Genomic DNA, 15220 nt, shown 5'->3' with positions numbered 1-15220 from the left:
GATGGAACATAAGGTAAGTGGGTAACTCACCCTGATAAAGAAATGATTTAAAAATCAATATGTTACAAAACTTAGGCGGTCCACACCGTGAAAACTTAGCAGTTTTGGGAGCAAAAGCATGTTCAAAAAGTGGTTCTAACTAGGGGTCGGCCCAATTAAAAGCCACCATGTCAGGGCTTTGCTGTGTTGGGTGAGGCTCAAATCCACTCCCACAATTTATATTATTTAAAGTGATATGAGTTGTTAATTGGCTCTAGGTCCACAGAATACTTCTCGCCGGATCAAAGGGATTGGATTTTACGTATACAACAAAGACGACTCATGTTGCTTGGATGTTTTAGATGCTTTATAAAACGAGTGTTATAGGCGATTCCAGTCGCAATGTGGTCCGCAATTTACATGGTTTGGATTGGATGAATCACCCCCTTGAACAAGGTGTGGGAAGATAAGCCCATCTTACACCATGTGGGCCATCTTTCAATCAAAGTGAATCTTCAATAGATATGTTCAATCCAAGGCAGGAAACCTACATCAGTCTTGATATTTTTTGTTATTCTATCTCAATGGTACATTTTGTGACAAGTGGATCATTGAATCAAAGTAATTATCCAAAGCATGCTCTTATATGATTGATGGCTTAGATCTATAATTTAACCTTTCATGTGATAATTTATTTTGACGATCAATTTTAATCACCATTAATTAATGGTTTGGATCCTCCAATTAGAGTGAGCAATCACAGTGGACCACTTACTCTCTTCCAAATATATTTACATGAAATAGTTAATACTCTAAACTCATCAAGGTCCATTTAGCAAGGAATACCACAAAATCAGGGCCCGTTTGGTAGACACATAAAAACAAGCCCATATCATTTTAGTTAACAATAATTATTAGAAACTATAGTTATCAAGATTATTTTATAAAATTCTGATTAACTAAAATGAATTGAACTCAATTTTAGATGTCGGCCCGACATGCTCTTAATGTTGAAATTTTAGTTTTAAAAATAAAAAATCCAATATTTCGAGATTTTTTTACTTTCCCGTAAAAAATGATATGAAATTTTCAAATGAAAAATTACGGTTTCTTTACTCGCACATTGGAAATGACGAAAGAAATTTTGTTATTTATATGTAATTTAATTTGGTGTTAAAAATAAATTTTTTTATTTTTTTTTATTTTTTCAATATAATTTCCAACACTTAATCCCAATTTTAGTCGCCCAATCCATCCAGATCGTATTTCTAACTATAGTTTAAGATTTTTTTAATCCCAATAATGTTTACTAAGGAATACGATACGTGCAATGTGGAGAGGGTGATTTAGTAAAACGTGGGAGATGGGAAGTGGTTTGCAAGATGTGAAAACATGTGAAGAGGTTTCTTTGTGACTTTGCAATAAGACATCCACCAGTGGACCCACAGCGCCGAAGAAAAGATGAAATTCAAGAAGATTGGATCCACAATGTTGGAACTTCAATTCAAATAGGAAAGTGGAACGTTGAAATTATGGAATGCAGTTGAAGGCTTAATGTAAATGTTGATTATTGAACCATATTTACACCACCGTAAAAAAAATAAAATAAAATAAAATAAAAAAATGCATCACATCAATCATATAATTCAAAGGTAAATATGTTCCACTTGTGAAAAGCAAACTGACACTAGCCGTCAGATAAAGAACTATTATAATAATATAAAATTTTCAAGTCATGAGAAATAAGATAATTTCAAATATATTAAGTAAAATAAAATTCAGTTAGGTGATCTTTTCCTTGCACCAATAATTCAAACGGATGATATATTGATCGGTGGTTTGCAAGATGTGGGAGATAAAAAGGAGTGGGATTTGGCTGCGAACTGTAGAACCAGCCATGTGCGTGGGACTCTTGAGTAGGGTACACCTCCATGCATGCATTTTATTTTTATGTTGTCCATCTGTTTTTACAATTTATTTTAAGGCAAGGTTCCAAAAATGTAGCAGATAAAAAAACCCAGACACCTTAGGAAAATGGGGCTGTTGACCATTAAAAATCTTTTTGTAGGTCACAAAAGTTTTGGATCAAGCAGATATTTATTGTTTCCTTTCATCCATGTCTGTTTGACCTTATCAATAGGTTGGATGGTCAAAAAATCATTACGGTAGACCTTAGGAAGTTTTTAATACCATTCAACAACTACTATTTCCTACGGTGTGATCCACGTGAAATTTGTATCTTCTTCAATTTTGGTACCACCCCATTAAATAAACTGTAAAAAGAGATGGACGGCATGGATATACAATGCATGCATCAAGGTGGGCCCTGCGGTCAAGATCCCACCCACATCGCAGGTTGGGTGTCGCAGCCAAGTCACGCTCGGATAGAAGGTTGCCTGGTGAGTTTGCTATGATACATCCATGTGTAAATTCGCAGTTTTAAGTAGCCATGGTATCTGTTGCTACAAGGTCATCTTTTAATAATCTAACCCATTTATATGGTGGGTCTCATCGTAGAAGAGAGATATCCAAAAATTGTCTCTTATATATGCTCGAAATATCTCTACCCTTTGATAATTTAAATTACCTAAATACCTTTTATTCTTGTTGAAAACCCCTCCCCTACCCTTTAATAATGTAATTTTGTGTCCAAACCGTCCTATTTCCTTATTCTCACGAGAGATGATTGAGTGGAGAGAATGCCGGTTTAGCAGGAAGGAATGTAGTGTGAAAGGTATAGGACCTGATGGATAGTACTGTCACTTATAGGTAAGGTACCGCAACTATGTGGCAGCAGACTATTTTTTTCCACCAACACGCCATGTGTGGAATATATCAATACTAGGAAAACAATAGGTCCCACCATGAAAACACCATGAACAAAAATCAAGTCATTTCACAGGTTAAGTGGGTCCTTCTGTTGGAATTAAAGGACCACCGACAGTCTGACTCAATTAATAGATGTGGGCTACCTACTGATTGGTTTAGCCTGATTTTCGAAAGGGTTTGTTCTTTGTTGTGAGGCCTGTTTTGTTTGGTCACAGATTGTGTGGGGGAACCTAGCACTATGGGGGGGCCCACCGTGGTGCATGTGTTTTTTTTTCAATGCTTTATTATTTTTTTTCGGTTCATTTTAGGGCATGAGCCCAAAACTGAAACATATCTAAAACTCAAGTAAACCACAACATAAAAAACAAGGAGAACGAAGATCCCACAGTTGAAAATTTCTTGGAGGCCACAAAAGTTTTGGATTAAATTGAAATTTGTGTTTTCCATTCGGTATGACCATACAAGTAAGCTGGATGACAAATAAATATCACCATGTGCCTTAGGAAGGCTTCATCGGTGGACATCATTATCCTTGTTTTTTCCTCTATTGAGCTTCAATTTTGGGCTCATACTCTGAAATGAGCAGGATGAACAGATGGCTAAAACACATACATCACGGTGGGCTCCACAGAGTTGTCATACAACGTGCTTACGTGGTGGTGGGTTCACCTTCCATTTTTTCCCTAGTAACTATGTCCTAAACAAGTGACTAATTGCAGAGAAGATGGTATACAATGCAATGATTTATGTTGGCATTGCCTAAATGAGATTCCTCCTACTAAATTCAGAATTACCAATTAATAATAAATAAGACTAATTTACAACATGACTGAATTTACGCATTCAAGAGAGTGATATTCTTCCAAACTAAAAATGAATTATAGATATTTCATGAGCGCTGAGACGTTGTTCAGACTATTCGTTTAAAAGGTTCAACCAAATGCAACTATTTTGTCATATCAGCTAAGGTAGAAGCCCAAAAATGAGGCAGTTCCAATGCTCAAGTGGACCACATGGTGGGGATTAAACACCTACCGTGAAGACTTTTGCGGGGTTATAGAAGTTTTGGATCAAATTGATATTTGTGTTTTCCTTCGTCCATGTCTATGTAACTTTATGAACAGGTTGGTGGCAATTAACAATCATGGTGGGCCTTGGGAAGGTTTCTATGGTGGGTGTCATTATCATCAGTGCTTTTTCTTTTAATTTTATATCCTTAGAAATGATTAAAGATAAAGAGGTGTCAGTTAGAAAATGCAGGTTTATATATATATATATATATATATATATATATATATATATATATATATAAAGGCTATATGTGCACATATATGCATGCATGTGTTCCTTTAAAAATACGATCATATAAACTTGAATTAGGATCTTTTGCTTGCCGCAAAGAGGAAAGTCTTGTTTGTCGTAATCTAATTGGGCCACATCATCATGCATTGCATTTAAGACAGCAGTGCTGATAACATCACTAATGGAGTGGACCAATCAAGACGCAGGAAAATAGGAGTGTCCTGAATATCATTCTCGCTCTTGAATTCATCCTTTCCAAGTAATCCTTGAATAAATCAATCCTCTCCACTAAACTCTCTCACACCTTCCATTTAATTAGTGACCAGCAATTTCCATCCTTAATCACCATCAAATGTTCATTTTAATAGAATGAATTTTTAAAACTTTAATCAGCATCAAATTTTCATTTTAATAGAATGATTTTTTTAAAATATAAAACCTTAATCACCATTAAATTTTCATTTTAATTTTCGATTTAATAGAAATGTTCATACACAACTTGGTTGTACGTACAACTAGTTGCTTGATTCAAGGAGTATTTAATGAAAAATTAATGATAGTAAAGGTTGGGGAAATAAATGTTATTTCATGGAGGAAATGAATAATTAATCTTAGTAAATGTCGGGAAATAAAACTTATTTCATGGAGGAAAATTTATTGCTGGCTTAGGTGGGCATCATCACGTTATTGTGAAATCCACCCCAACCACCAAGTGAGTCACCCCATGGTAGACCAAAGGCCTGAAAATCCATGGTTCAGTTGGACCACAAGATTGGAAATGGCATACATAAAAAGCTCACCTACCAAACTGTTTTCAATAGCGTGGGACACTAAAATGTCTAGGCATGATTTTTAGGATTCAGGTATAGCTTTTGGTGTGGCATTTAATGGTTAGAGTGGATTTCACATGCTTATTTCTGTGGGCCTTACAAAAATCAAGGGCAAACGTTATTCCAAGAAACATACTGAGTTAGTTTTAAATGTCAAGGTACATTTGGAGACCACATTAAAAATTGAATTACTTAAAACATAACAAAAAGGCAAGTTTGGTGCATGTAATATTTAAAACCCAACTGGAAAATCAACCAATTCCTATGGGCAGTTTGGTCCTCAGGGGCTCTCCAACTAACAGGATCTAGGCTCTAGAATATTGTGTGGATGCATTGCTCTTGACCACTTTAGCTGAGGCAAGCTAAGCTCCTGTTGGTGTTATAACTGGTTTTCCTAGCCATGCATCCATTCCAAACTGGTCTGACTGATCAATGCAGACCAGGTTATAAAATATTTTGTATGTAAGGTTATGATACGTACCCATTATTGTTAAAAGAAAGAAATAGGTGATTGGAGTTACTCTCTACAGTTTCACTTGAGAGTGGGAGAGAGGAGGAGAGGGAGTACTGCTTCGAAATCTAAGTTGCTTTGGAGCTTTTTAGGGTAAATCAAAGCTCTAAATAGACCTAATTATCCTCAGCTTTATCTTAAATTCTTTTCTTGTCTTTTTAAAATCCAGCCTTTGAGATACAATTGTCCACTGCTAAACCCTTATTGGACAACCCTATACTATTAATCTTGAGAGCATAAGCAATCAGTTGTGAGGCCCACATGATGTGAAATCAAAATGTGCCTTAGGTATAATTAATAAATGCAAGTTATTTATTTTCAACGCTATCATTATCATGTTAAGGTGATTCTTGAAGGGTATAGGAAATCAAAAGTCATATCGAGTTAAGGTGATTCTTGAGAGGTTCAGAAATCAGAAGTCAGCTCGTACGGGGAGAGTTGTGAGCCATGAATTCAGTGCCCTTTTTGTTCATAACCACTTGGCAAGTTTTAAGACAAACCTGTAGTATTTTAATGTTGGTTATATTATATGAGGGATGGACTAGTCAGAAGGATGGAATATTGTCTTTACTATCGGCGTGACTTTGAGTTGGTGTATCTTAGATCTACCTCATATGAGAGTGTGAATGTATCATGAATACAAGATCCAGGTTTTGATGAGATCGATATCAAGTATCTAGATTAGAAAACCTATCATGCTCAAACTAAAAAACACCGAGGTTGAAGATGTTTGGATGGAAAGATCTTCATTACTTTGGCTCACTTAATAAGATAAATGTGTGGCTAATAGAAGTGGGTGTGGCTAGGTGCATATACTAAGATCATCAAAGTCTTTGCAATTCAACAAGAGATCCACTTTGTCTATCCAAGACATCACTAGTGGGTTGATATTATGATTTACACTGTTCATTTAGAGTTTTAAAGGTTGGATGGTGCATTAAAGGTTTTCTATTGATTATTGTGGGTTTTCAACCGTTAACTTTAAGCTTCAGTCGTTGATTTATTTTAAAGTGTGCTAAAGTTGACCAATATATTAATATTTTTTATTGATTAATTGTAACCTTTTAGACATTAACATTTAGTTTTAACTGTTGATGTTTTTAAAGTATGCTAGATGGACATATAATGATTAAGATTTGTTGATTCATACCTTAGACCAACAAAAATATTGGCCAAGGATGGTGACCACAGAAAATTAAGATATTTGCAATGAGTTTAACTACTCATTAAAAAAAGACTTGTGAAAAAAAATCTAATTTTGTATTTTTGCAACGAGTTTAATCAGGCATTGCTAAAGCCACTATTTGCAACAACTTTTGTGTCGTCATAAAAATTATTTTTTTGATGACACTTAATTCGACGAAAAGTGGTTAATAGAGACAACCGGTTAAGCTTGCTGTGAAAAGTCTTTCCCGCCTCATAATTTTCCACAAAAACTTATACGGCAAGTTTTCGCGGTAAGTTTTACAATGACAATTAAAGCTTGTTGCAAAAGAGTTGACTATTAGCGATAATTTAAAATGCTATCATAAATAATTGAATTTTTGCGACGACTTGAAACATTATTATAAAACTTTGACTTTTTACGATGAAATTAGACTCATCTCTAAAAGAGTCATTGCAAAAAGCCTAAATTGTTATAGAGGTAATAGAATACCATAAATGATATTTTCTTAAAACCCTTACAAATATATCATTGACCAAGAGAGAGAGAGAGAAAATTTCATACTAAAAAGAGCCTTGGACACCCAAGCCCCATTAGGCATCACCTCATAAAGTTGAGAGAGAGAGAGAGAGAGTCAGCAGCAGCCACTCTCCATACATGCACATGCTAGGGCATGTGGGGTCCACATTATGAAGTACAATTCAGCATTGGCCACCGCCCTACTCTGAGGCTAACATGTTTGTTCTTCTCTCCTCTGTCATTTTTTTTAAGATAGCATAACTTTATCAAAAAGGCACCAAGATGGCATGAGAAATTACAACCCACTAAAAAAAAAAATTTATACTCCTTGAATGAATCTCCACAAGTGACCCAATATTCCACCACAGAAAGCTTCACTGTGAAGAAGATCTCAAACATTGGGTTGCTACTATTTTGGAAGCATCTTCCTTTTCTTCTTTTTTTTCCTCCAAAGGACGAAAGGACAGCCAACAAAGCCAATCTCCACACCACCCAATCTTATTTTACAATACCCACACCATGCCAATACGAGCAATCATCCATTAAAATTTGCGTCACCCATGACATATTGAGCGTCCTAAGATGGCTTGACCAAACTATTGAAGCTAACTAACAGTGGAGGAACAGATGATCCATTGATTCGGCATCTCTCATGCACATAACACAAACATTAAGGATTACCATTGATCTCTTCCAAAGTTGTCAATGGTTAATATCCTCTTCCTTTCAGCAAGCCACGCAAAAGCCACAAGTTTCAAAGGAGCATCATAGTGCCAAACACAAGACATGTGGATTAGCATCTTCTGAAGAGGATCGAAGTAGATTATAGAATGAGCAAATTACTAAATAGCAACCTAATCTATCCATTTTTCATACTTCATTAATTAATGGGACACATAGGTGAAATCTTCAATTTTCACTTCGGATAGATTTCTTCAGCATAGAGTGGTCCACACAATCACGTCTCTACCTTTCAAGAAACATCTTGAAACCATTAGGGCCTGTTTGGCCGGTCGGATTGGAAGGGATTGGATGGTATTGGAAGGGATTGGAAGTCAAATCCCAGGATTGGCCTCGCGTGCCAAACAGAGTCAGTGATCTGATCCCAATCCCATGGATCTTAAGACAATCCACTGACAACACCATCATTACCTTTAAATCCCATCCAATCCACCCTAATCCTTTCAAATTTGCCTAAGACGTGTTTGGTTCGAGGGATTGGAAGGGATGAGAAGGTTTAATCCAGGATTGGCCGGGCGTGCCAAACAGATTGGATATAGCAATCCAGGGATATATCAATCCCATGGATCTCAAGACAATCCACGGACAACACCATCATTACCTAGAAATCCATGCCATCCACCCTAATACCATTCAATCCTTTCCAATCCACCCGGCCAAACGGGCCCTTATAGTATATGTTCTTGAGCTAAGCATGCCAATCTTGGAATCATCATTTGGAGAGGAGCTTCCCCCACCCACATATTCTTCCAAAACCATATCTTCTCCCCCATTCTCTAGGGAGAATCTGACTCCATCTCTAAATTTTTCCTTCCCGTACAATACTCTCTTCCAAATCCATGATGCTCTATAAAAAGAGGGATAGCTTGTCCACCATCCTCCTTCCTTTCATCCATATACTTGCTTGCAACCATCTTTCTCCACACTCACCTTAGAAAGAAAATCAGTCCTCTTTCATTTGGCCGGACAGATCCCATGGGATTAGGAGGGATGGGATGGATTTTAAGGTAATGATGATGGTGTCCGTGGATTGGTTTAAGATCCATGGGATTGCTATATCCTGGGACAAGTTCACCGAGTCTATTTGGCACCCCGGCATATCCCAGGATTTTACTTTCCAATCCCTTCCAATCCGTCCAACCAAACACGCCCCAGGCACGATTGAACGGGATTAGGAGGGATGGGATCAATTTTAAGATAATGATGGTGATGTCAGTGGATTGGTTTAAGATCCATGGGTTTGCTATATCCCGGGGCAAGCTCTTCGGGTCTATTTGGCTCGTTTGGCATATCCCAGGATTTTAGCATCCCATCCCTCCTAATCCCTCTTAATCTGCCCCGCCAAACAGGCCCTTGGGGAACATGGAAAACCATATCTGGGCCCCGACTGATCCCTCATTATGCTAATCCAAACCATTCAAATCCATCACGTTGACGTGTGAGTCACCCACCTTAAGAAAAATTATAACACTTTCAAGTAATTATTTAAATTTATAGGCAATTAGATGTGGCCCCCAAACAGTGGACAATCTAAATCAATAATCAACCTCTTCTAACATAATTCATCTAAGCCGCACATTTTCTAGCCACTTGTCGTGTAGCTGGAATCAGAGTGATTTTTATTCGGATGGACCAAAAAAGGTGGCGCCCCATGATGGATGATGCTAATCAATGATTAATTTCTAACACAATTATGGGAATATTCCATTCATGTACCCATTGATAAAATTATTAGAATGTTTTAATCAAAATAATTATTAGGAATCATGACTGATCAAAGGCGGGCTCCAATTAGTAAAAACTTTAAATTGATAATTAGACCCTTTATAGTATAACTGACAGACAGGACTCAATCATAGTGTAAGGTCACGCTGAGGGTTGGGACCCAAAAAATTTATAATGGAATTGATCACCACCACTCTTTACTGTACAGGGCATTTTCAGCCTTTGGATGCATTAAGAAACGCCTGTACCAAAAGGAGTGTTGCAGGCGCCTGTAGGCGGGGATCTTAAAGATAACTGGTCACGTAAAGGGACGGGAATTGCGTACTGCCCCTGCCGGTCTCCGGCACGAACGGTCAGTTCTGTGTGTAGGCCCACCGTGATGTATCTGTTTATCCACACCATTCATCTCTTCTCTCGGATCATTTTAAGATATGTGCACAAAAATGATGCAGATCCAATGCTCAACTTGACTACGCCAGATAATAAGCTTGGGTTGCATTTATGCAATCCAAGCTTATTATTTAGCGTGATCTACTCGATTGTTGAATCTGCCTCATTTTTATGCACATACCTTAAAATGAACGGAGCGAATGGATGAACGGCGTGGATAAATAGATACATCACCGTGGACGAGCCCACGTGACTTTCGGTTTGTGGCCGGAAAAGGGGGGACGGAGCAATACGCGTCGCACAAGAAGGGAATGATTACGTCCAAGCCAAGCAAATGTGATTGGGGACCACCGTAATTTGTTTGTTTATCTATGCGGTCAATTCCTTTTCTCGTATCATTTTAATGTATGAATAAAAAAATGAGGCAGATCAAATGCTCAAGTAAACCACACCAAATGATAAGATTGGGTTGCATTAAATGCAAGAATCAACTATGGTGTGGTTCACTTTAGCCTTATATCTGCCTCATTTTTTGTATCATACTTTAAAATAATTTGGAAAAGGGGATAGACGGTGTGGATATACAGATACATCACGGTGTGCCCCCACACAGACCTGATCGTTCCTGGCTAGAGACCGCCCGGTTGAGAGTGGATGAGGTGAGACCCCGGGCCTCACGAAGGACATTGCGGCCCTTACCGCCGGCCGCCTTGATGTATGTATTATGCATCCAGTCCGTCCATCCATTTTGCAGATCATTTTAGGGCATTATGCCAAAAACGAAGCAGATCCAATTACCAGGTGGACCATTCCATAAGCAACGGGGGTGATTGTCCGGCCTACCATTAAAAACTTCTTATGGCGCACTTTAATGTTTCCATTATGTTTATTTACCATCCAATCTGTTGATAATGTCACACAAGCCTGGATGAAGAGGGGAAAAAATTATCAGCTTGATCCAAAACTTTTGTGTCCCATTAATGGTCAATCAACACTGTTTCCTATTGTATGGTCCACCGATAATTGGATCTGTTTTATTTTTCGGATAATGTCATAAAATCTTTTAAAAATAGTTAAACGGCATGGATACATAGGAAGCGGATTGCGTATTGAGTAAACTGTGTGGGGTCCAATGTTATTTATTTATTTTATCCACTCCGGTAATCCATGTTAACAGATAATTTTAGATCTTAATCCCAAAAATGAAGCAAATTAAAATTTCAAGTGGACCACACTACAGGAAACATTTTGATTGAACCTCTACCATTGAAAATTTTTTGGAGGCCAAAGAAGTTTTGGATCAAGCTTATGTTTGTGGTTTCTATTCATCCATGTCTTTGTGATCTTATGAACAGGTTGGATGACAAATAAAAATTACTTTGGACCCTAGGAAGGTTTCAATGGTGGAAATCATTATTCCACACTGTTTCCTGTGTAATAGTCCACCTGACATTTGGATTTACTTCAATTTTGGGATCAACCTCTAAAATTAGCATTAAAAATGGATGGACGGTGTGGATAAATCACATACATGCACAGTAGGCCCAACTGAGTTTACTCAGTTCGATAAAAGCGTACGGAGTAACTCAGTACGCAATTCGATTCCGGATACATAATACATAAATCAAGGTGGGTCCCACGGTAACCCTACGGTAAGGGCTGCACCGTATCGCGTGAGGCCGGGGTCTCACCTGATCCGATCTGAGGCGTAGGACACAATCCGCTTCCAAAGGATACACCCCAAAGTAGTACACTAACTCGTTGGACAGCCACAATCTTCTCACCAGCTTGCCATATGTGGAGAATATCCCCACTATGCAAATGATAAGCCATCTCATTAAGATCACTTGCCAGAAAAATTAGGCAGGTTTGCTCACCTACTACGCCACACATGCATGTGAAATTCTGACCGTCAGTCTCCCGTTGATATCACCAGTATGGCCCACCTGTTGAGCAGAGTAACCTAATTTTCTTTGTGGGTGAAATTCACGGGCGGCCTAACATTTTCATGGTACGGATTTCCTTGCCTACATAAGTAGTATGTTGGCGGATAAGATGTGGGTGGCTGCACCAAAAGTTGGCAAAATTACGGATCAGATTAAGTAATTCTCAATTTAAAATGCAATAGTTTAATATCTAAGTGGGAAACTAGTTTAAAAATTAACTACTTTGAATTAAATTTTAAGCGAGACAACGAAACGGCTAACAAGATGTCTAGGATTGAATGACAAATGAATAGCAATTACAATAAATTATCAATAGAATAGCTTCATATTTTAATATTTGATTTATTTTTAAAATACCGATACGGAAAGGAGGTCTTGATGAATTATTTTGATACTTGGGTTGCGTATCATTCATCCATGTGGTCGTCATTCCTTATGAAAACTAATTAGAATAAGTTACGTGTGATTTGTATGGATTCACGTGGTGTTTTTGAAGATCGACAGAGATGTATAGAGAGCATTTTTTAGTAACACAGCTAGAATGCATCGAGTAATGACACATCATTATTTAGACGGTCAAATGTGAAGAAGCAATTACATTAGAGATGGCAGAAAGAGAAACAAAGGAAGTAAGTAGTACTGAAGAGTTATAATAACTATCAAAACATGGGAATCATTTAGATGGCCGAATTAAGGTTATGAATATCAAAGTATTTCAACATGAAGAATTTTTTTCATACCAACTAAATCAAACTAAACATTATCTTTCAATTATCAGTTAATTACATTCTGTAGTTTAATTACTCTACTTTTCTTGCCAAGAAAGTTATATTTCTTAATGTAAGTTTTTACTTTTCGTTTACTGTTTAACTTCTGTAGCATTAATCAAGTAGTTAATAATCTTAACTATAATTTGAGTGTATGTTCGCACGTTGGATTAAATTTTTCACTCGTAAATGTGCTTTGCAATTGTTCCATACTATTAAATATAAAAATTTGTGTAACTCATTGTTAGAGGATGAATCATACCCTTTTTGAATGATCTCATTAGATTTCGACCATACACTATGTGACTGCCTATCTCAACGCCTAAGGTCATAGCTGTTTGGTTTGAATTGATCCACAAATACAATTCTAGCCCGCCCTCATTCTGACAGCCAAAAGCCAAACACCAACACATATGACACTCAATAAACAAGCAGTCATAAATTGTACATGACAAGTAAATTACCTCAAACTAAACCGAGTAAATTGCGGAACTCACTATCACTAAATCAAAGTACGAAAAGATTAGTTTTCCTATAGCAATGCCAATGTACGCTAACCTCTTATTAGTGGACACTTGTTAAAGTAAGACAATTGAATATTTTTCATTTTTAGCCGTTCAATAATTGTCCACCAATGCAATAGTAAATATTTATAAGAAGCATAACATTTGTTTCAGAATCCTAAACTGGAATCCACGATTACTATATTCCAATCATGCAATGTCTAAGTAATTTCCAGGCGCCTGCATTCATCCATCACAATCTGCCAGAGTATCAAAGTTTTTTCCTGGGATTTTTTTTCTATATCCAAAATCGATATCAAGGAAGGAAAGTCCTCTAACAAACAACCGACAATTCAAAATTCAAACTAAAAATAATCATACGATAATAGAAAATTACAAAAGGAGATATCGTATTTCTTGAATTTAGTATTTCTGGGCTTCAGGACCGAGAATCCCATTGACAACGGATGAAGCAATCACGACACCCAAAACCTCCGCAGCAGCAACCACTCCCGCCTGCACCAAATCTCCCGCCACTGCAAAACTTCCGACCGTCCCGATCTCACTCTCCACCGTCACGATCTCTTTCTCAACCGTCACGATCCCTTTCTCCGCCACCTCAATCCCCTTCTCCACCGCCCTCTCCCCCTCCCGCAGTATCTCCTCCGCCTCTTCCTCCGCCTTTCTCAGCTTCTTCCGCAGCCCGAAGAGCGGGATGTCCTCCGCCAGCGACGGAAGCGTTCTCGTCGCCGTTAACGCCGTTAACAAGAACAAGCACTGCCGTCGGCCGTGGAGGACGGCCGGGTAATGGACTTTGGGCTCACTTTTAGAAGCGTACGCCGCGCAGGCGGTGGGGCGCGTGCGATGCGAGCGTGGTAGAGAGAGGGCCTGGAGCAGGGGCGAGCCTGTGGAACCCATGGACTCTCTCTCTCTCTTGGAAGGGAACTGATCGTGCGGCCTTGGAGTGTGAGGGAGAGTTTATAAGGCGATAATTACGAAACTGCCACTGTGGGGTTATGTGGACTGAAGCGTTCGCCGAAACTGGCCCTTCTTTTATCTTCAGGTCGATCACTCTTATTAAATCAGGGAATTGAATGGTTAGGGCATTTTGGTCATTTTACCGTTCCCCATGAAATGCGATGGTGATTATTCGTCGAACGTGCGATGCAGCTATTCCAGGGACCATTTGATATAGTGGGCCATTTAAAGAGCGGGCTAGGGCTGGCGTCCTAGATTTCCGGGACCCAGGCCGATCTGGTTTGGGTGTCGCTGGGTCCGGATCCTTTCACATCAGGACTCGGAGCAGGATCCAATAGGTGTCCGATATCTATTAATCGGGTTCAAGTTGTATCCAGGTGGGGTCCACGTCTAATAAGTGATTTACATGTTAACCCCTCGAATTGATGGATTTAGATGAGACGGGCGTCTGCTACTTGAACAGTTGGATGGATTAAACCGGCTCTCTTAGATGCACTTGTCTTTGTAAACCTCCTACCATTACTAGATAATTAATTAATGTAAATATGCTACTATTGAAAATAGTTAGACCCGCACACCTTATTATCTTAACCGGGTTGCAACCGGTGGAGCCAACCAAACTTGTTTTTAATCGGGTCTCTGTGCTGGACCTAATTTCTAAACAAGTTGGAGAAATTAGACCTTTGACGACCTAAGCTATGGCCAAGATAAAATAATAATAATAGCCAACTGCCCAATCTAGTGGCCATTTTTGCATTTAGATGTCCATTCATCAGTCATTGATTAGGGGTCATTTGAGAGAGAGGATTCAGTCATAACTGCCGTGAAACACCACTTTTGGATGCGTTTGAGAGAGTATTTTTGGTGTATTTTTAAATCCAATTCATACAAAATACATCGTAACAGTGTATTTTGAAATCCCAATAAAGATGTATGTTTTGGATTCCATTTGGTGTGAAATCTTTGGACAGTAAAAATTTGCTACGGGTGCAAATTAGATGAGCTCCCATAACAGCTAAGTGGGGATGTATAGGT

The 15220-nt window shown here is 38.3% G+C and overlaps 1 protein-coding gene across 1 annotated transcript; it reads right to left on the bottom strand.

The window, feature by feature from the left end:
- Nucleotides 1-13600: 13600 nt before the first annotated feature.
- LOC131240592 (uncharacterized) lies at nt 13601-14252 on the bottom strand. The gene has a single exon (XM_058238899.1). The coding sequence runs from the start codon at nt 14123-14125 to the stop codon at nt 13631-13633; it is 495 nt and encodes a 164-aa protein (XP_058094882.1). The 5' UTR covers nt 14126-14252; the 3' UTR covers nt 13601-13630.
- Nucleotides 14253-15220: the final 968 nt, after the last annotated feature.

This window comes from Magnolia sinica, chromosome 3 (assembly GCF_029962835.1).
Source record: "Magnolia sinica isolate HGM2019 chromosome 3, MsV1, whole genome shotgun sequence".
NCBI lineage: Eukaryota > Viridiplantae > Streptophyta > Magnoliopsida > Magnoliales > Magnoliaceae > Magnolia > Magnolia sinica.
The sequence above is the reverse complement of the archived record's forward strand: the minus strand, read 5'-3'. Positions and strand labels throughout refer to the sequence as shown.